Source organism: Rhipicephalus microplus, chromosome 8, assembly GCF_043290135.1.
Source record: "Rhipicephalus microplus isolate Deutch F79 chromosome 8, USDA_Rmic, whole genome shotgun sequence".
Taxonomy (NCBI): domain Eukaryota; kingdom Metazoa; phylum Arthropoda; class Arachnida; order Ixodida; family Ixodidae; genus Rhipicephalus; species Rhipicephalus microplus.
In genome coordinates, this window is record NC_134707.1 from 91381658 (window position 1) to 91405218 (window position 23561).

Here is a 23561-nt window from a genome sequence, read left to right on the forward strand (position 1 = left end):
TTCACTGTGCTTCGGCGGTTATTATTATCACCTCCAATAATACGTCATATGGACCCCGATGCGCCTACGGAGGTCCACACCAAAGCCAGTGGTGTCTGTCTTGGTGCTGTATTGGCTCAACGAAAACCAGGAAACCAAGAATACGTGGTCGCCTACGCAAGTCGAACCCTCAAGAAAGCCGAGTGTAATTATTTCATCACGGAGAAAGAGTGCCTCGCAATTGTCTGGGCTTTGACGAAGTTCCCCCGTACCTTCATGGCCGCCCTTTCGAAGTCGTTACGGACCACCACGCTCTATGCTGGCTATCATCGCTCGAAGACCCATCGGGCCGCCTTGGTCGTTGGGCGCTTCGCCTACAGAAATACGACATTCGTGTTGTATACCAATCCGGCCACAAGCACTTTTCGAGACGACCTCCTCTATTGGTGGAATTACACGTCTGAAGGTCGGAGGTGGGTGTTAGTGATACCCAACCACATGCGCTCGGAGATCTGTACAGTTTTCAACAACGACCCGCAAAGCGCTTAGGCCGGTGCTCTCAAAACGTACAGCCGTCTACGTCTGCGGTACCACTGGCACGGCATGTATAGATTTGTTCGCAAGTACGTACGTGCTTGTACTGCATTCCAGCGACGTAAAGCACCACCTCAATGCCCTGCCAGTACACTCCAGCCTCTGCCTTGTCCAGCGCGTCCATTTGACCGCGTCGGTATCGACTTATACGGACCACTTCCGACGTCGTCTTCTGGAAATAGGTGGATAATTGTCGGCGTGGACCACCTCACGCGTTTCGCGGACACGGCAGCACTACCCGCAGCAACCGCGAGGGAAGTTGCGTTTTTCATCTTGCGCAAATTCCTGCTTCGCCATGGTGCTGCCCGCGAACTTTTGAGCGACTGGGGGCATGTTTTCTTGTCTGACGCCATTCAAGCCTTGCTCGCTCAGTACAACATGGTTCATCGTATGACGACAGCATATCACCCGCAGACGAATGGCCTCACATAACAATTTATTCGCACTCTCGGTGATATGTTGACGATGCACAAAGCTTCAGACCAGACCAATAGGGACGCTGTCCTTCCACTCGTCACGTATGCGTATACCACCGCTACGCACGCGACAACAGGGTTTTCCCCTTTCTGTTGTTGGGACGCGAACCATCGTGCACGCTGGACACTATCCTGCTATACACGCCCGCAATTTCTGCCATTTCTGGTGTTGCCAGTTACGCAGAAGATTGCAGACGATTGGCCCGTTCACTGACAACCGAGGACCAAGGACACCAGAAGCTATGGTATGACACCGACCGACATCTCTCTACTTTCGCGACTGGTGCTCTCGTTTGGCTCTGGATTCCACCGAGCACTCCTGACCTTTCCTCGAATTTGCTGGCACGAAACCACGGGCCCTACCGCATTCTCGCCCGTACGCCACCAGTCAATTATGAGATTGAGCCTTTGACCAGTCTCATGACTTACGCCGTTGTGGCCGAGAAATTGTGCATGTGAGTCGCGTGAAGCCGTATTACGACCCCGCTATAGTGACTACGCCTTAAGTCGCCAGGTTGGCTGCGCTATTCACCGGGGGCCGATGTAGGGAACTATGCGAACGACGACGAAGCAGCAAGAAACGGCAAGCCACAGCGTTGGTGCACACGCGCGACCCGAGCTTGCGCTTGTTTCGTATTTTCGGCCTGTTGACGTTCCTCGCTCTTCTGGCGTTCCATGGCCTTCCAGTAGGTCTATACGCAAATAAACTACGTGGCATCTCTAACACTCGAACGCATACTATCATCTAACGCGCATGTCACGAATGCTCAAATGAGTGTTCCATGAGTGAAATTAAAGAATTGAATCTTCGCGGCGTTCCAAGCCTTTTTGCAGGGTTTGCTGACCAATTCAAATTTACATGAAAATCTTCGCAAAGCAAATACAGGACATTATTCAGAAATTAGTTGGATGTTATGAAGCATGGGAACACAAGATCGACCGATTTCTATGTACTTTCGCGTCGCTCGTGGCATTCCGGTGTGCTCTTAGCTTTCCGGGATGTTTTATTGTGATAGCAATTATATGGACATTCTCGACTGGATTTCGCCACCCATGTTGGTGTTGATGTGTCTGTCGGCATCGATGTCATGCACAGTATATGTATACGTACCTATTTATATTAAAACGCAACAAAGGAAAAATCCAGAAGAAAGAGTCTGGCGTGTGCACTCGAACTTGGGACCTCGGCGTCGGGATTGCGAGGTGTTAACCCTTGAGCCACTGAAGGGTACCTCCGTCACCGTTGAAATGGCAACCTAATCATATCTACCACTGTTGGTGGGCATCTCGGGGGTGGGGGTGTACTAATTGTGTTTTCAGCATTATCAGAAATAAGTCGCAATGGGCATGTGGCGGCTCTAATCTCTCACGCGTACTTTGGCCCGCGGAGAAGAGGGGATTGGACGATCTCTCACGAACCGTTATCTCCCGGTTGGGAGGATATTGGCTGGCGTTGGGCTTGCACTGGAATGATTGATGTTGTAGTTACGAGGTACGCAAAGGTCACTGCAATCGTTGCACAGCCTCCATTTGTGAAAAACGCGCGCTTTTCAGACACAGCGAAGTAACAACTGAGGCGCTTATTCACGTTCATCTGTACCTGTTAGTACGTTTCGTGCGTCATTTCTGCGTGCGAAACGTGGAACACGCTTCGATCTGCTTGCCTTTCTGCGCGGTACCATCCAAGTTGTTGCTATCACGTTCGTTCCTTTGCCTTTCGGGCAAAGCTGCGAACTTTTTGTTATAATTCCATTTATACCATTAGATATTCTTCATCTTGCATCAAACGCCGGCGTCAGTTCTCAGAGTAGAAAAGGAAACATAGTTATACTGATATTCATAGGCTTCAAATTATTTCAAGCAGTAACTTTAAACACATAGTAGTGAAAAAAATTGAAGTGAAGCCGTTCCAGTCTTCTCATTGCAAAGCCACGGGTGCTTGCTCTCCCCATCGTATTGCGCGCTGTACGTAATATTATGGTGTTTAAAAATTATTAACAACGAGTCAAGTAAAATATTCAAGGTTGATTCGTACATTTGAAGGTTGGGCAGTGAGCGGGGGCATTGTCATCTAATGTGAAGGTGGTGAGAGCCGAAGGAAAAAAAGTTAAAAATGTAAATGACACAGATGAAAAAACTCAACCAGGATGGCTACGGCATTGTAGTAGACAAAGGGCAAAGTAGCAATGAACTCGTCCTGAGCACGTGCTCTAATATTGACAAAGCTTTCTCTTCGATAAATCTTTAACCAGTGCTTTGTGAGTTGTTCCGTTAACTTCCAAGTGAACTTCAGCTTTCTGACGTCAACACTGTATTGCAGCGGATATAAAGAGTTTCGATAACAGGGTTTAGAACTTTGTAAGATACAAAATTTCCGGAACGATTATTGTGCCGCGGCTATAATGGCTCCCTACATTGTTCACCCATGGTTAATCATTTCAATTGCCGCAGTCGTGCCTCTTCGCGTCTCAGCTGAACAACCGGTAAGCTTAATGAACCTGATATATGTTGGAGATGTTATTTATATTGAGTATGCTTAATGGGATAGCTAACAAACGTGCGCATTTGAAGGAGCAGTCACACAAACTTTATGCGTGTCGCGTTTTTTGCATCAACGTGTAGTTATTAATCACCTAGTAAAGATTCGGTAGTGTCAATGCAACAGAGAGACGAGATGATAATTGTAATACAAATTAGTACTACCAGCATCAAACCCAATTCAAGAGGCATCCAAAGCCCGCAAATTTCTAGCGCTGCCGAGTGGCAACGTCCCGCGGTCACGCCGCATTTCTTCACGTACTCACACAAATTGGGGACGTGAATTTTGGTTGATATTTGGTGAGATAGGCTTCGCCATCCCCGTCATTACCGCCGCCGTCGTCAGCATCCACAAAAACGATGTAGACACTGAGGAATACACAATCGCGGTGGTTCACGGCACGACGAATCAATTTCGGTGTGATCCTCTAGTGAGCAGTGATTCTAAAATCGATGCCGGATCGAACAACAGCAAGGCAGCTGCAGACGAACGCTTGGGCCACGCAGGCTAGTAAGGCATATGAACACTGCGTGCTTGTTACTTATTGGCGATGATCGTAGGTTAAAATAATCAGATTCGCCCTCACAACTTCCTGACAAATCCCCCGACGAGGCACAACACGGAAGAAGAAGAATTCACACGAAGGCGTTGCACGATGTAAGCTAAGAAAAGCAAGTGAAGCCATTGCAAGCCAGCCAGGCTTCATAGAATTGCTGCTCGATCGTTGTCACTCAGCCTCAGACGTGGCCTAGGAGCTCGTTTAACCCGTCAAATACTACCGATAACTCATATGCCCCTGAGCACGCCGTTTAGCCTTTGGATGCTCTTGGCGCTCGAAGTAAAATAACGTAACGCCATTCAGTCATGTTCCGCTAAAAAAAATTGCCAGGTCTCACGTACCGTGGGAATTGATCATATGCGAAGCACGAATGACAAATGTCAGCACAGCGTTACGAGGTGGATTAGCACAATGTTACGAGTTGGAAGTAAATGAGGCCGTACATGACTTCTGTGTCATGATTATTGTGTTTGGATATGTCGTTTACCTTGGTCATCTATTCATGTCACGTGATACCAAATTTAGTATATGTGAAGCTGGTGAAATGGCCGTGAGCACGCTATGAGCGGGGTATGTTGTCATGTTCTTACGTCACACGCGCGTCAGGATTATCATGTTTTTACCAGTCATATATCTCGTCATTTATTGATGTCACGTAACACAAAATTTCGTATATGTGGAGCTAGCAAGACGGCCGCGAGCACATAATGAAGGGCCCATACACTGCAATGTATCGTTGACACGCGCGCACGTTGGGCACAGTGACGCTATGTTAGCAAAACGTGAGCATGCACTGTATAGGGTGACGCCAGTCGCGACCAGCGTCCGTCGGCGCAGCTCGACGGTAACCGGCGCGAAATGCGACATGCTGCATTTTGAGCTTAGGCGTTATCCAGACAACACTACGTCTCCCTCTTTTCGTGACGGAGGGACGCCGGACGCGCTCAAAACACGCATGCGTCAAAGCAACGCAGCGCGGCGGGTACATCTGATTATAAGGCAGGACCGGCGCCTGGCGTGGCAACGCTGGCGTGAAAGGACGAAATGTACGCCGGCGAGTGCGCGCACCGCGTCGAGTCTAAATGTATTGGCGCCTTCACTGTGGCATGTAGTCATGTTCCCACATGACACACATCTCATGATCATGTTCGCTCAAGTCCATATCTTCGTCCTTCATGGCATCACGTGATACCAACTTTGGCATATGTGAAGCTAGCGAAACGACCTAGGTTGGCCAGTGAATTGTTTTTCAGATAAATCACTTTTAGAAGTTTAGCGGGTCGCCGTAGAGCTGAATTATTTCTTTGTTTTGCAGAAAACAAGTGCTCCACAGAAGAGGACAGGCCCATGGAAGGTAAGACATGAAAACGAACTGGCCCAATTATGCCTAATAACGTGAAAAAATTGTGCCAATGTTACTAAAGTGGTGGACACTGCCGAGGAACAGGTCACCAAGTTCGTACTGAATGCCACAACGGTAGGCTTCCAATTGGAGCGTGTTTTAAGGCACCTATTTGTAGTGACACCTGAGCATTCAACTGTATCTGAAATACACCAAGTTTGGCAGGAAGGTGTTAGGTGCAATGCGATTTCTCTATGAAAGTCAAGAAATGCAGATGCAAAAGCTGTGGGCGTATTCACCACAAGCGCACATCGAATTCTACATCCAAAGTTGTCAAATTTCATTGCATATGGCTGCTTCGAGGTGAAACAAGTATGACCTACATTTTTGGGTTTATGTGCTCCTTCTACTATTTATCCTATGAACCCTAATGGCACTATGTTTGTGTTCTAAAGGCTGAATACGTCTTAGATAATGTGTAGGTCATTAAATATGCAGTGCCGTGTTGTGGCAAAAACCAGAACTTCGAAAAATCAAAAAGCAATGCGAAAGTGTCCACGCTGTTACTGCACACATTTGGTTCAACTAAGGCTTCTTTGCGAAGAAGTGAGTAACCAGTAGTAAGCGGTGGTTTCCCATGAATTACCAGTGAGAAGACATATGAAGCTATACTTAAAAGCTTGGCATGATCTTTTCCCATCTGCATAAATTATTATCAGCACCGAACTGCTTCGTGTAAGCGTAAACTCCGTGTTGCATGCGTTGCAGTCAAGCACTCTCACTTTAATGTTCATATATTTTGCTTATAAAACTGCTACCATTCATAGCATAACAGTGAAAATATATGAGAGTTGTCTGTAAATTTAGAGGATAACTACACGAAATAGAGAATTGCGGCCGTATTTGTCAACTTGTGTATGGTAATAAAGCCAGACGGCATGCTTTGCGAGTACACAGGATCCACTAAAATGATGAGGTGCGCTTGCGCACTCGAGCCACCTGGCTTTTCGAACCCACCCAGGCTGGCAGGTGCCATGTTTAGGATGCGCCCAGGTTATAGGCTTCGTTTCAACCAATCTGCTCAAATGGAAGTCTGTGTGTCAAAGACAATCTAGCAAGAATAAAGAAGACAACAGCAAAACGCCTAGAGTGCTTCTACGCTTTTATGAACAATTGCTTTCTTTGCGTTTCATTCTGCAACAGTAGGATGTATTGCTTAGCGCACCGCTTCTTTTTCCTGCTTGCACCACTTTCCTATAAACTACTTCGCGCACAAATATAGCATTTCATGGCAAGGTTATAATTGAAATGAAAACGATTACTTTACCATTCCTAACTAGTAGATATATTCACTCACATTTTTTTATTTACAAGAGCGTTTTGGCCACTGGAAATACCCTGTTGCGTAAGTTTTCATACGTGAAAACGCCATTTTAAAATGGCATAAGGGTGTTTGTTTTAGACATGACGAACCCCTTTTAAGGGTGTAAAGTTAATTACGGATTAAGAAAAGTCACGTCACCAAAAGAGAATGCAGAGTTTTTAGGATTGAGTATATCTCTTAGAAAATGCTGATTTGTCGGATTTTATTTGAGTGAGTGCATTTTAGCAGGCTCTAACGGTCATCAAAGCTGTCAAATTTTGAGGTGACAACTTGCCCAAAGATAAAACCAACCATTTAGTCGATATTGTATGCGTAGACGCCTTTTCGCCATGCATTGATGATATCGCTAAGAAATACATTTCTTGTTGTCTTGTCGTTTTCTTCAGTTCATGAATACTGGTGTCATTTACCTAAACTTGACTACGATGAACACATCTGGAATATTGTGCAAAGCAGCAATGAGAACAGAGTTGAATGCTACTGCCAGAACCTTTTCTCAGGACATAGGAATCAGATACCGTGATGCCTGGTGAGTCAACACAGCTACATTCATGCTAATCCTGATTTCTTACGAAGTATTTCAATACACTTCAGTGCTATACTTATCCAGTGCAAACATTCAAGAAAAACAGAAGTCTTATAATGTTCACCGTTTCTATTTGGATAAGCATTGCACTTTTCCAGTAGAGAAGTCTCTGGTTGATAGTATGTGCACTGGCATCCATAAATAAAATGCAAGACTCTGACCAGAATTTTGATTGTAACATTGTAAAAAATACACGAAAATAAAGCTGAAGGACCCAAAGCGTGTCGTATCAGCGCCATGAACTTTGCCCGAACAATCCTGTCGCTATTCCCACCGGCACTTGTGAAGCCTACTCTTGTGTTTGGCCCTACAATCAATGAGGTCACGTAATTTCGCTTTCTAGCAGAATAATTTCGTCAAAACTGCTGAGTATTCTCAGTAACACGGGATTCTCCAGCCTGCAATACGTATTATGGCAATGTGCTACAGGGAAAGAACACTTGAGAAGAACGTGGTATGTCGACACGCAAAGTTTGACTTGGAAAACAATGCTCTCCTATAATTCCAAGATCACCCACATGATCGCAAAACAAACTAAGAAGAGTTCTAAACTGTACATACTCTCAAAATGAGAGAAGAACAAACATGAAAGAAACACCATTTTCACATTTTCTTGAAGAAGCAACCTCAGAATCAGATAACAAATGGACATTTGACTAACACAAGCAATCTTACTTTCTGTGATACTGCAGGTGAAGGCATCCGGCGTATATTGTCGATTTAGATGTTGTCATACAGTGAGCTTTCCCTCTGACCCTAATTGTTATTAGACTTTAGTGTCCCTTTAAGGATGAATTATACTTGTTTTGTGTATAAGAGGTACCAGTAGCACCTGGTCCATTTTTCATATTAAGTATGAGTTCTCCTTAGTGTTGGTCATCATTAAAGTATAAACCAACACAACCACGTGACAGTTATTTTGTAAAATTGGTTCGCCTATGCCTATAGAAACAAGTGAAACCAGTACTTTAAGATTACTGAGTTTCATATTACTGATATTGTTTCAGTTACTCTCACGCTAAGATATGTTAATTTTGTTTCTGATATCGAATTTCATTCAATAAATAAGCTCTCACTATCTTTATATTACCCAGCTTCTTTGATGTTATGAAGAACAGGAGAGAGCGCAAGCGGTACATGATTAAGGCGGAAGTAATTATCGCGGAAGAGAGGATGGAGAAACAACGACCGACGGATACATTCGGTTGTTAGTTTTGTGCTCTCCTCTGTTCTTTCTCTGCCCTGTGCCCGGTGCTCTTTGTTTCAGCGCTAAAGGTATTGTCGTGAGACATTTCATTGGAAACGTAGTAATAATTTCCAGTTGCAGTATCGCCAATCTGACAGAAACGCAGATTTCGTGCATAGCCGCAACCACAAAGAATTCGTCCACTTTCTCGTCCTCTGTCATTGCAACAAGTGCTCGCGTGAAACGTCGCTAACAGCACGAGAATTTTACGAAGAAGCAAAGACAAAGTGACACGGGAATCGGCAAAGGCTATGTATAGTAAGTATCTTGGTGAACATTGTCAGTGTCCCTCCTTTGTATGAATTTGATAATTAGTTTTTTTATATGATAGTTTGCGATGATAGTTGTTGGAGCTTTTTGTGTGCTTGCATGCATGCCTGATGGTTTCAGAGCTACGGTTTAATAAAAGTAAGTTGTGAGTGTGCGCTTTTCTATGTATTTTTTTGTTTTTTTTTAAGTTTACGCCTACAATGTTTTACAGAGCTATACACTAACTAGTCCAACAGCATACGTTACTGGCCTTCCTGTTCTTCCCTACAAAAGCCCCCGGGAGTGAACAGCAGCCATCGAGACGACTAAGGCCTGGGTAGAAATAAAGGCTGATAATGAACCTTGAGCCGGCTAACATGCACTGTTTCACGACTTGGTTCAGGGACAGGATCGAGACGCGTAAGACCCCGGTTTTCCCACTGCACGGTATACGAGACACGGTAAGCGCATCATTGTAGTTTTCATCTTTGTCATCAACATGGCTAGCGTAACTGCGCCTTTACGCATTGGTACGCTGTATGTACGTGGTCTAGGAACGCGTCGCAAACAGTACCAGTTGAAACGCTTGATGCAAGAAAAAGACCTTGACTTGCTCGCGGTCCAGGAGACTAAAGTTAGTACTGAGGACGCGACCGATAGCTTGGTAGCAGGATTTTTATTGCGGTACAATGCGTGTGTGAGCTATGCAGCGGGACCATCAGCCGGATGTATTATTTTTGTCAAGAACTCTCTTGGTATTGTAGTGGAAGAGGTCAAAAGTTGCCTATATGGGCGTTTTGTTTTGTGTGACTTTTGTTACGGGAACACTAAATTCAGAGTTATCTGTGTATACGCACCTACAAATTCGAGAGACAGATGTTTGTTTTTTCGGGAAATGCAAGCGTACTTAGAATGTCAGAAATGCGTGATTCTGTTGGGTGACTTCAATTGTGTTTTGACCCAAGAAGATTGCACGTATACTGCTAAATTAGGTGATGAAAGCGTTGGTTTGCTTAGAGACAGCCTTAATAAGTACTTTTTACATGACGTAGCTCTGTTTGCGATGGGTGGTAGTCGCCAACACTTCACACATTTTCAAGGTTCGAGTCACGAACGACTAGATCGAGCATATGTTTGTTCTGAGATAGTACCTTTATGTCAGAACTATGACGTTTATGCTGTTTCCTTTAGTGATTATTGCTTAGTTTCGTTTGAGATAGGTAGAAAGTGCAAAAAGAAGGTTGTATGGGAAACATGGAAACTGAATACTAAGATAATTACGCACGAAAGGTTTGTAGATAAGACAAAGGAGGAAATCGAGAATTTTTTCAAAAACGCAGAAAAGAGTGCCGCGGAAAGATGGGAATTATTTAAGCAAAGGATAAAAATGAACGCAATAGAGTGTGGTTGCTACATGCAGTATCAATCTCGGAAACAGGAACGTGAGCTACGGGCAGAGCTAAATGATTTGGTGAATATTGAAGCAGAAAACCCGGGCTCATTCACACATCAACTGCAGGTTGTCAAAAACAAAACTGAATATCTTGAATAAGATAAATATAAAGGCGCATTTATACGAGCAAGAGCTGAGAGATTCCTCGTGGGTGAAGCCCCGACAAAGCGAGCCTTGTCAGATGAAAAGGCATATGCGCGAGCTCACGACCTACTAGAGATAGAATGGAATGGTAAAATATTGAAAGAACATAAAGATATTATGAAAGCTTTTGAAAATTATTATCAGGACTTGTTTGCTTATCGCGAACCAAAGGAGCCGGGTTTTGTAGATGAGTTCTTGATAGAAATGCCCACACTCAATGCTGAGGACACAAATTATTTAGAAATGTCTATTAGTATAGGGGAAATTGAGAAGGCTATCGATGATCTTGGCATGGGCAAATCACCTGGTCCAGATGGCATTAATGCCGCCTTTTACAAGGCGTTCAAGGAGGATATGGCCGCCGCATTGCATGAGGTTTTTTCAGAGTCTTTAGATCGCGAAACTCTGCCTCCATCGTTTAATCGAGCACACTCCGTGCTGATTCCTAAAGGGAAAGAGCAACATGTTTTACGCAAAGTGACAGGATACAGGCCAATCACGCTAACAAACGTAGATTATAAGGTGTTTATGAAAGTTCTGGCTAGGAGGTTGCAAGGAGTTATATACAAGTTGGTCGGGTCACATCAGACTTGCGGCATCAAGCGTAGGAGCATATTCACGAATATTCATGTTGCCAGGAGCATTTCGGAGTATTGTGACGCGGCGCTTCTAAAAGTAGCTATGTTGCAAATTGATCTAGCCAAGGCTTTCGACATGGTTTCACACAATATACTCTTCATGCTAGCTGATTACGTATCTTCAGACAGGCGAGAACGACACACCTTGTCACCGTTCTTGCGCGAAGTTGTGTTCTCATATCGTTTCTTAAGGGCGAGGTTTTCGATAGATTACCTAGCTAATGTGAAAAGAAAGACCCTAAGAAAGGCCTAATACAGAATGTTTTTTCTGTGCCCCTGTACCGTTCAAGGTATGAAAAATCATATGTTCATGACGTACTAAAGCGAGTGAAAAACATGTGTATACCACCAAATGTGAAAACCTTCTTTTTTAAACTTCATTCGGGAACCTTGCCAGTAAAAACGTGACTTGAAGAGAGAGGGATGTATGTACCATGGGGAAGCAGCTGTCTCCTGTGTAACAAACCTGAGACCATTGAACATGTGTTTATTGATTGTAAGAACGCTAGTTTCTTTTGGGACATTTTACAGAGGACTTTAAAGAAAGATTTACCTCTTACTTCACATGGAATTCGTTTTGCCTTGCGATAGTTCTGTGCAAAATTTGGATGTTATATTTTTACTTGGTCTTCATTCGGTTTGGTGTAGTATGCTATCGTACAGACACTGTGATGTGAGAGTTCTATCCTTTAATGAGTGTTTCGTGTAAGCTGTTATAAAAGTGCGAGATGTGTATAAGACTACCAACTGTGTTGAAGATGTAATATCTTTGTTTGACGCGTTATCACGCATGAAACACGTGTGATACTGATTGTCATATTAGCTTGACCTGTAGTCAAGAAGGCAATAAAGAAAAAAATGCACCGTTTCACGACTGCAATGGCTCGGGTTGCGGGATAGCGTCCAAAGAAGTAGTTGAGAGAGGACGTGCGGTCATTAATTTGGTGGGGGCCGTCATAAGGGGGAACAAGCTTCGTTGAAAGTCCAGAACTGTGGTGGGACGGACAACCAGGCGAGTGAACCCGTCACGAAATGTTTGCAGCAACGTCACTGTCATCTCGGAGCTTTTCACGACCATGGGCGTTGCTCATGAGTGTACGTGGAAGCTGCCTGCACTCCTCCCCGTATTCGGCCGCTTCAGACACCGTCGTGCACTCGAAAGTGTCGCGTCGGTTCAGAAGCAATGTATGCATAATGCAAGACAGTTCTCTCCCGTACTGCGAAAATAACGGTGAAAAGCCAGTGGTAGCTTGTATGGCTGCGTTGTAAGCGTATGTTACGGATGGCAAAACAGTGTCCCAGTTGTTATGTTCGGACATAATACATAGGCAACATGTCGCCGAGAGTGTGGTTGAACCTCTCCGACAAGCCGTTAGTTTGCAGATGGTGGGCTGTTGACTTGCGATAGACGATTCTGCATGCAGAGACGAGGTATTGTAATAATTAGGAAAGGAACACGCGTCCTCAGTCGCTAAGCAGCTCCCGTGCTGCTCAGCGCCGAAGAACAAAGGTCCGCAAAATGAAGAATGCATGGACTTTGTGTGCTGTAGCGGCCAGAAGTGCAGCAGTGTCGGCGCAACGCGTCGGATGACCGACTCCTACAACGGCATATCGGTTGGTCACCGGAAGAGCTGCAGGCAAGCGGGCCATATACGTCTATGCCAACGCGATCCAAAGAACCAGCTGGACGGGGCAAACTTTGCAATTTGGCAGAAGGCCGCTGGCGAACTTTTCGTCGCTGGCGTTACATGCAGGCACGAATGCACTGACGGTGGAGGAATACATTCTAGGCCAGTAGAAGCCTTGCCGTAGTCAAGTATTCGTTTTGAGAACACTGGCATGAACGTTATGAGGAGCAGCAGGAAATTGTTCACACATTTTAAAACGCATGTGTCCGGGAATTACGAGTAGCAACTGGAGACCAACGGGTGAATAGTTTCGTCAATAAAGGACACTGTTGGGCACGAAAATGGTAGCGGCTTGGCGACAAAGCGTACGAGAAAGTGAAAGGGTTGGATCCTCGAGTGAGTTGAGTAGAGCTGAAAAGGTGGGAGCCTTGCGCTGCTCGACAGCCATTTTGGCTGCGTCGGTGGGCAACAGAGATGCTAAGGACATTGATGTGGAAACCACATCGAAAGGTATCGGCAATCGGGAAAGTGCATCAACGTCAGCGTGCTTCTTGTCTGATCTGTAGACAACGGAGTTGTCATGCTCCTGTAAGCGAAGCGCCCTTTCTTTGAGGCAGCCTGATGGTTTTTTTAACGAGGACAGCCAGAAAAGGGCGTAGTGGTCGTCAAAAAGACGACCATATAGGTATACATATGTACAAAATTTGACGAGAGTTCAAATGACGGCTAAACATTCCTTTTATCTGAAAGAGAAGTTTCTTTCTGTCTTCGTTAATGTGCGGCTGGCATACGCCACAGTATGCCACTTCTCACTACAGTATGAACAGATTGGTTATTTGAATGTCCGCTTGCTAGTGTGACGATTACGCTGGAGTAAAGCATGATTTGACCACTAGTGAAGCTTCACTGACTACCCATGAAACCAATACTAATGCAGAAATTGGCGGCTTTACACCGACTCTACTTTGCAGTCTGCAATCCTGCGTTACTTAACTCGGGTCTAGGCACCGTATGAATTTAAAATTTTTTCTTATTGTATACCTTTAATGCTCAAAAGCTGAAGATCACGCTCAGAATAAATGTAGACCTTGTTCATGTCAATGGGATAATGTACTCCGTTTTTTTGCAACTGTGGGAAAACAGCAATGCGTGCGGTGGCAATGCCTATATACTGAATTCACAGAAGAAGGCTCTTCAATCACCAGTTTAATCCTACAATAATATGTGCGAACGTTCTAGCCAAAAATAATGCATTAGGTTAAAGTGTCTGAACTTTGAAGTTCATCCTTCACTCATACAACGTTGTGGTAAACGTGCTTCCTTCTCCATTAGCATCAAATCACATTGTTCAAGCAATCAATCTAGAACAAACGTTGAAGCATAATCTGGGCTTTCCAAGGCGCGCCAGCACACCTTACTACGCAAGAGAACAAACATTATTGAAGGACAATTAATAAATTTGAAATTGTGTTGGCGTGAGCCTGCGGATATTTCACTGACTATGCCTTTTTTTCTTATTTCGATGTATAGCAATCGGCATATTTTTGGTATCTGGGGAGTCCACATTGTTCGGGCCTTCCTCAGAACTGCTTCACGTGGAATCATCTTTGTACCTCTCCGTAAACGTGCGACTGTCTCCACTGTTGCAACGAGAAGCCTGGCAAAGTAGCAAATGGAAGCTCCTCCTAAGAAACAATGGCACGCCTGCTTTTCTCCTGTGAAAAACGCGACCTAGTTTCCACTGAAACCACATTCACTAATAAATGCGAAGCATTTCTTAGCGAACTTCAGCGACTTAGAGCGTATCTATCTATCTATCTATCTATCTATCTATCTATCTATCTATCTATCTATCTATCTATCTATCTATCTATCTATCTATCTATCTATCTATCTAGCTGCCTATGACTTTTTGCTCTCCAGGGTGTTTCGATAATGATATCGTTGCCAAACTTGTCGTGGCATAACAAGACTGTATGAAGAACAAATTTGTTTAGTCATAACATGAAAATCATGACATAAATGACATGAATGTCATGATTTTCATTTCATGGTCCTGCAGCTTTCGTGGTGGTTTTGTTCATATGGCATGTTGGAAAACTGGTATGGCATGACAAGATTGCATGGCGAACACAAGCGACAGACCATAACATTAGATTCATGACATGCATGTCATGTAACATGATTACTTGCCACGCTTCTGAAGCACTCGCGGCCGTTTCGCTAGCGTCACATATTGGGTATTACGGTACTGAATGGATGACAAAGGTATGTGACTAGTGCAAACATGATAATCGTGAGATGCGTGTCATGTAATAACATGACTACGTGCCACGCTCATGATCCGCCAGTGGCCGTTTTGCTAGCTTCACGTATACCAAATTTTATATACGTGACGTCAATGGATGACGAAGGTATGTGACTGGTGCAAAGATGATAATCGTGAAATGCGTGTCATGTGAGAACATGACTACATGCCCCAGTCAAGGCGCCAATACATTTTGACGTGACGTGGTGCACGTGCTCGCCGGCGTTCATTTCGTCGCGTCCCGTCGGTGTTGCAACGCCAGGCGCCCCTGCCATATGCTCGCAGGCGCGCGCCGCGCTGCGTTGCTGCATGCGCGTTTCATCGCGTCTGGCGTCCCTCCGTCATGAAAAGAGGGAGACGCAATGTTGTCTGGGCAACGCATCGGCGTGAAAAACAGCATGTCACATTTTGCGCCCATTGCCGTCGGGCTGCGCAGACGGATGCCAGCCGCGCCTGGCGTCAGATTATAGAGTGCTCTTGTTTTGCTAGCGTAGCGTTGCTGTGCCCAGCATGCGTGCACGTTAATGCTACATCGGAGTATATTAGGCCCTTCATGATGCGCTTGCGGCCGTTTGGCTTGCTCCACATGTACCAAATTTTGTATTACGTGACGTCGATGGATGAAGAAAGTGCATGACTGGTGCGAACTGGATAATTCTGACAAGCGTGTCATGTAAGAACATGACAACATACCACACTCATAGCGTGCTTGCGGCTGTTTCGCTAGCTCTGCATATACTAAATTTGGCATAACAGGACGTGTATAGATGACGAAGGTAAAAGACACATCCAAACTTGATAGTCATGACACGAAGTCATGTACGGCATCATTTACCTCAACCTCGTAACATTGTGTTGATTTCAACGTGGCATATTACCCTTTCACATTCGTGCTTAGCATATTATCAATTCCCACTGTACGTGAGATTTGCCAATTTTTTCGCTACATAAAGCATTGCACATATTTGTGAATATTTGTTCGTTGCTACTGTCAATATTATCATGTTTGCCAGATCAGCAATGACACCATGCTGAGCGAAATTCACCTGAGGACACCCAAATTATTCAAGTGAAACCAGTGACGCAATTGCTCGTGCATATCATGTCTGGGTACGAATGGCGGGACACATGAATGGATAAGAGGACGTCACCTAATGGCATGAATGCCTTGGCCACGAAACATTGTTTGAACTAGCCGAATGGCGTCTTACAGTTCAGAGGAAAATGCTCTAACACGAAGTCCGACTTTGCGATATTGAGTTGACGCGCATCTATTCGGTTTACACTTATTAACTCTGCTGTCTCACCAGAGGCCACTCGAGCAAACTTCCAATAATTTATACAAATTTATCTTCAAGGCGTAACGTGTCGCTCATGTGATATTAAATGCGAAGCATTTCTTAGCGAACTTCGGCGACATAGAGCGTATCTATCTATCTATCTATCTATCTATCTATCTATCTATCTATCTATCTATCTATCTATCTATCTATCTATCTATCTATCTATCTATCTATCTATCTATCTATCTATCTATCTATCTATCTATCTATCTATCTATCTATCTATCTATCTATCTATCTATCTATCTAGTTGTCAACGTCTTTTAGCTCTCCTAACTGTTTCGTTAATGGCATCGATACCAAACTTGGTGTGGCATAACATGACTGTATGAGGATCATGACTAGCCATAACATGATTATCATGACATGTATTTCCTAAACGTCATGATTTACATTTCACGATCCTGCTTCTATTGCGGCGGTTTCGTTTACATGGCATGTTGAAAAACTGGTATGGTATGACATGACCCTTGATGAACACAAGTGACAGACCCTAACGCGGAAATCATGACAAGTATGTTATGTGTGTCATGACTACACACCACATTCATGGTGCGCTCGCGGTCGTTTCGCTAGCTTCGCATATACCAAATATTACGGGACGTGTGTGCATGACGAAGGTATATGAGGGATGCAAACCTGATATTCATGAGATGCTTTTCATGTTAGAGTGAGGCTATATGCCACGCTCATTATGCACTCGCGGTTGCTAGCTTAACATATACCAAATGTGGTATTACGTGACATGAAAGAATCACGAAGGCATGTGACTGGTGCAAACATGGTAGTCAAGAGATCCGTATCATCTCAAACATGACTACATGCCATGCTCATGATGCGCTCGTGGCTGTTCCGCCAGCTTCACATATACAGATTTGATATTATGGGACGTGAATAGATAACAAAGGTATGTGACTGGTGCAAACATAATAATCATGAGATGCGTGTCATGTAACAACATAACTACGTACCATGCTCATGATGCGCTCGTGGCCATTTCGCTAGCTTCAAGTATTCCAAATTCGGTATTACTAAATGCTAGCGGATGACAAAGGTAAATTTCACGTCCAAACAGAATAATAATGACATGCGTGTCATGTCTGGCATATTTTGCGTTCGCTTCGTAGCATTGCGCCCATTTTTAGAGCGACCTGTCAACCTTCCTCCTTCACGCTTCTGATATCATCAATTTCCACTGTACGTGGGTTCTGTCAATTTTAGCTCGATTTTGTAACGTGTAGCTGAATAACAAATGTAACAGAGTCATTTCATCTTCAGCATCATGCTTCTAATAACATCAATTTTTAAGTTACGTCGACTCTGCTGAACTTTAACTTTAGGATCAGGTACATGAACAATACTCCCACAATTAGCATCTTTGTGTGACGTGCGCGATCGGTAGGAGTACACCGCAACGTTGCCAAAGATGCCGGAGATTACGAGGTTGGTTTCCACGCCCACATTTGCTGTGCACTCCCGTGAGAGGAGCAACAACATTTTTGTTTTGCGTATTGCTCCTGCTGCACTTACCAAAAAACAGTTATGTCATCACCAACAGTAATGCTATTCCTTGTTAACCAACGCCTCTACAGATTATAAGACCACTCTTTTTAAATGGAGTGGTGCTTTCGTTTTGTTTAGTGTAAAGTGATATCTAAGCTACCATATTTCTAAGTTTTAGTGATGCACTCCTCGTATGAAGTGTTTTCCCATTTGTACCTAGAAGCGACTATGTTTAAATATTATTAATTTAATTTCGATATATTTTACCTTCAAGTTTATGATGTGTCATAAATTTGTATTGTGTTTCGCATCTCTTATAGAGATGCGAAACACAATAAACAGAAATTTCTTTTTCTGAAAAGTTATCTGATGCTTTGCACTTCAAAAAATTGGCCCGAATCTACATGTTACACTGTAAATGCTGTCGAAAGACGATAGCCTTGCGTCTGAAGAGAGTGAACAGAGAGAGAGAGAGATAAAGATGCAAGGAAAGGCAGGAAGGTTAACCAGACGCACATCCGGTTTGCTACCCTGCACTGGGGAAGGGATAAAGGGGAGAAAAGAGGTTGCAGAAACATCAGAAGGTACACACAATCACGAGCACACTCGGGGAGCACACACAGTCTACAGGCGGTCGCTTAGGTGTGTTGACTTAAGGTGAAGTAGCAGTGCTTTAGTTGCTTTCTGCGCAACTGAGGCAGATGCCCAAGGTCCTAGTATCTTATGCACACAAAATGGTCTGGGGTCAAGTCGAGTCAAAACCATCCGTAGCTGGCATCGCTGTGTGTCGTAGCAAGCGCAGCTGCACAGGACGTGTTCGATGGTCTCTTCAGCTCCGCAGTAGTCGCATGTAGGAGTGTCTGCCATACCAATGCGAAAGGAGTACACCTTTGTGAATGCAACACCCAACCAAAGGCGGCATAACAGTGTCGCATCGGAGCGGGAAAGTTGTGATGGTAGCTTTAGCTTGAGCGAAGGATCCAGTTCATAAAATTGACACCTTTGGAAGCTGGTAGACGACCAGAACGTGCGTGTGAGGTCTCGAGCCAGCAGGTAAAGTTGTCTTGCTGCATCATTCCTTGAAAGAGGAATCGGGACTACACGGGTTTCTTCATGGGCTGAGCGGGCTGCATCATCGGCTAATTGATTTCCGGTAATACCGATATGTCCAGGCAGCCATTGATATATAATATCATGCCCTCGTGCTAGAGCTTCATGATGGCAATGTCTTATTTCTTGTACCAGTTGGTCAGGGCTCATCCTACGCATGGCAGACTGCAAACTCTGAAGCGAACAAAACGTTTGTTTTATGTTCTGCACAAGAAAATCGGTGAATAGTATTCTGCAGGCGCTGTGTTAGAGTGACTCTAGCGTGTGGTGGAGGCGAACGAGCGCATCTAGGCACATTAGACACAAGTGCCATCTGGCAGTTATCTTCGAAAACGAAGTCGTGCAGCCCGCGGAGAAAGATGCGCGCTAGTCTCGGAGGTGATAAGCTGTAGAACGCAAAGCAACGAGTAGGTGCCACCAATGTGACGTCGTAGCAAAGCGTTGGAAACGCCTTTTTGACCATTGCGTTGCACCTTCAGCGCAGCGCAAATAAATGCTGCATTCCTTATAGTTACATGCGTGAGCCTTTTCTAGTATAAAGGCAGACATAGAAAACATCGAGGCGTTGTTGTGGCGCCTCAGATATGCGCAATAATTGCTTTTTGATTGACGATCGCACAACTATGAACGCTAAACCTTGAGCAATATTGGTGAGCGCTTCGGATGGGATTGGCCGTGTGGTGCCGTTTGAGGTATCGTTAGGTTGGACAAACAGACAAATGTACAAACAGACAGAGAGAGAGATAGCCAGACCGAAATTTTCTCTCCCACGCCTAGCCATGTGTGGCTTTGCCGTGTCCAGGGAAAAGCGGATCTTGGGCGTTGAGCCGACGTAGGGTGATCGAACCTTTAAAGCTCCAAGCAAAGGCAACACGACCCTTTTGCCCCGGCTTCACGTGGACGGCACCCCTAAGCTGACCCCCCCCCCCTGTGGAAATAGGCCAACGCCTTTTCCCATCTCCCTCTCCCTACATCGTCTTTATCTCTCACTTTTTATCCGTCCTGTCTGCTTCTCTCTTGTGTTTACTTCCGATTCTTCATGGCGGGAAGGGTTAACCTCGTGTGTTCACTCCACCTTGGGATGCGCCACATTAGGTTACAGTAGCGGTGCACAGCTGGCATTTCCAAGCCATTTATTTGTCTTGCAGCGTCCCCTCGTTTGGCTCGGTGGTGGGTGGCTGCCACCGCTACCGAACACAATCTATATTTTATGACTAAAAACTTCCAACTCTTTTTTCATCATTCAATGAAGAGCGTGCACACCGAAGCAAGCTCGCAGCTTCTCCAACCAAACAAAAACAACCTCCCACGCTATCATGTCATTCATAGTAGCACACCAGCAAAATCAGTCATAAAGCTCTCTCTGTTCTCAGTTTCAAGATGTCTAATAGACACGCTTGGAACAAGTTACAAAGCACAGAAAATGGCCAGTGGAGACCTCCTCATTGAAGTCCGAGACAAGAAACATTATGAAAACTACCCAGCTTCAAGAATTTCGGCGACGCCCACAACATCGAATCAGCACATCGTTCGATGAACACTGTCTAAGGAGTAGTGTCGAAGGATGACCTAGTTCACTTGACAGACGTTGAACTTCTTGACGGCTGACAAGAAGAAAACGTAATCAACATGCAGAGGATGAGAATGAAGTGAGATCGCAAAAATATTCCAAAAAGATATACTGATTACCTTTCGTTACAGCATTTTTCCTGAGACAGTTGCAACTTGGTACACAAAGCTCCGTGTGTGAACATACATACCGAATTCCAGACAATGCTTCATATTTTAAAGATGTTGCCATGGCTCGCAAAGCTGTCGTGGCCGACAAATTGTGCGCAGTCTGGAGTTGGCAAAGAACTAGTGCACTGCGTCAACTGTGATGGAAATCTTGCCGCATATTCAGTCATGTTACTTGTGGAAAAAAATACATCATCACAATGAAGGTGTAGCAGGATATACATTCAAAAAACAAGAAGAAGGGTTTCATTATTCCATGACCCAACAACATATGCTGATACGGGGCGAAAAAGGGCAGCGTCGCACCAGCCCTCCCCACTCACTCCTTCGGCCTGCGCAGAGTGAGCCGTTGGGTGTGGCGCCTACCCCAGTGGCGGCAGTAGTTGAGCCTACTCCGCCTACTAGCGAACAAAGACCGGAGACACCAGGGTCCTCAGATCTGAAGGCCTCACTTCACCAAGCGAGGCCAATGACCAGCTCGCACGTGCGGGCCTACAGTGCCTCCAAGGAAGCAATTGACGCGGTGGTACCCTTGGTGTCGAAAACTTGGCGCGGCTCGTTCGAGTGCCCAAAGTAAAAAAAAAAGCAGATAAAGGGGGCCGACAACGTTCCTGTTATTTGAATTGCCACTCGCTGTCTAAACAGTCACTTCCTATTCGTACACACAGCAGTGCAATACTTTCATAATGAACACAGAAATTATACAATCTAATGTCAGGGGCCTTTTCAAAAACATTGACGATGTCCAAGAAATTTTACACAAGCACTCACCAAAAGCGCTGCGTGTACAACACACTTAAAATCCAATACCACCAATTTTCTAATCAAAAATGCTGTAATCAGAAAGTACCGGGACGATGCTGCGACGTTATTCGGTGGTGTCGTATTATAGTTAGTCAAGGCGTAGCATATACTCATTTACCACTACAAACATCCCTTGAGGCAGTGGCTGTTTGAGCATTTCTTTTGAACAATCCTCCCACCATCAGCTCTCTTTAAATACCTCCTCAGTACCGCCTTGAAGAACATGACTTCCTGTCCCTAATAGATGAATTGCCAGAACCGTACTTAGTTTTTGGGGACCTGGACGCACATAGCAGTCTGCGGGTTGGTACTCACTCTGATGCGCGAAGTGGCTTAATTGAACAGTTTTTGTTCTCTTCTAATGCATGTCTGTTGAATAAGAAAGAACCAACGTATTATAGCCTCACCAACAAACCTTAAGAGTCTATAGGCCTCAGTATTGTATCTCCTTCACTTCTACCCATACTGAAATGAAAAATTATAAACAATCCATATAGAAGTGACCATTTGCTTGTAGTTTTGAGCGCACCAACATCATATCAAAGTGCTCCAGGTGTTACCAAATGGCTTACAAATAAACCTAACTGAGAACAGTTTCAGACCACTACTCGTTTAAGTTTGACTGACATAGGTGGGTTTGACGTAGATCAAGCTGTGCAGTACTTTCACAGAATTTCTTACTGATGCTGCAGAAAATGCATCCCACAAACATCTGGACTGCCCGGCAAGTGGTATTACCAAATGTGGTATTACGTGACATGAAAGAATCACGAAGGCATGTGACTGGTGCAAACATGGTAGTCAAGAGATGCGTATCATCTCAAACATGACTACATGCCACGCTCATGATGCGCTCGTGGCTGTTCCACCAGCTTCACATATACAGATTTGGTATTATGGGACGTGAATAGATAACAAAGGTATGTGACTGGTGCAAACATAATAATCATGAGATGCGTGTCATGTAACAACATAACTACGTACCATGCTCATGATGCGCTCGTGGCCATTTCGCTAGCTTTAAATATTCCCAATTCGGTATTACTAGATGCTAGCGGATGACAAAGGTAAATTTCACGTCCAAACAGGATAATCATGACATGCTTGTCATGTCTGGCATATTTTGCGTTCGCTTCATAGCATTGCGCCCATTTTTAGAGTGACCTATCAACCTTCCTCATTCATGCTTCTGATATCATCAATTTCCACTCTACGTGGGATCTGTCAATTTTAGCTCAATTTTGTAACGTGTAGCTCAATAACAAATGTAACAGAGTCACTTTATCTTCAGCATCATGCTTCTAATAACATCGATTCTTGAGTTACGTTGACTCTGCTGAATTTTAACTTTAAGATCAGGTACATGAACAATGCTCCCATATTTAGCATCATTAGGTGACGTGAGCGATCGGCAGGAGTACACCGCAACGTTGCCAAAGATGCCGGAGATGAGGAGGTTGGTTTCCTCGCCCACATTTGCTGTGCACTCCCGTGGGAGGAGCAACAACATTTTTGTTTTGCGCATTGCTCCTGCTGCACTTACCAGAAAAACAGTTATGTCATCACCGACAGTAATGCTATTCCTTATTAACCAACGCCTCTACAGATTATAAAACCACTCTTTTTAAGTGGAGTGGTGCTTTCGTTTTGTTTAATGTAAAGCGATATCTAAGCTACCATATTTCTAAGTTTTTAGTGATGCACTCCTGGTATGAAGTGTTGTCGCATTTGTACCTAGAAGCGACTATGTTTAAATATCATTATTTAATTTCGATATAATTTACCTTCAATTTTATGATGTGTCATAAATTTGTATTGTGTTTCGCATTTTTTATAGAGAAGTGCAGGTATTTTGTTTTTCTGAAAAGTTATCTGACGCTTTGCACTTCAAACAATTGGCCCGAATCTACATGTTACACTGTAAATGCTGTCGAAAGAC

The 23561-nt window shown here is 44.4% G+C and overlaps 1 protein-coding gene across 1 annotated transcript in view; it reads left to right on the forward strand.

Moving 5' to 3' along the window:
• The first annotated feature begins 3392 nt into the window (after nt 1–3392).
• The window catches only part of LOC119184562 (uncharacterized), a 46451-nt gene continuing 26282 nt past the window's right edge, over nt 3393–23561 (forward strand). The window contains exons 1-3 of the mRNA XM_075872311.1: nt 3393–3532; nt 5463–5501; nt 7260–7402. Of these exons, the coding sequence (XP_075728426.1) occupies nt 3452–3532; nt 5463–5501; nt 7260–7402 (263 nt within the window). The 5' untranslated portion in view covers nt 3393–3451. The remainder of the gene's footprint in view (nt 3533–5462; nt 5502–7259; nt 7403–23561) is intronic.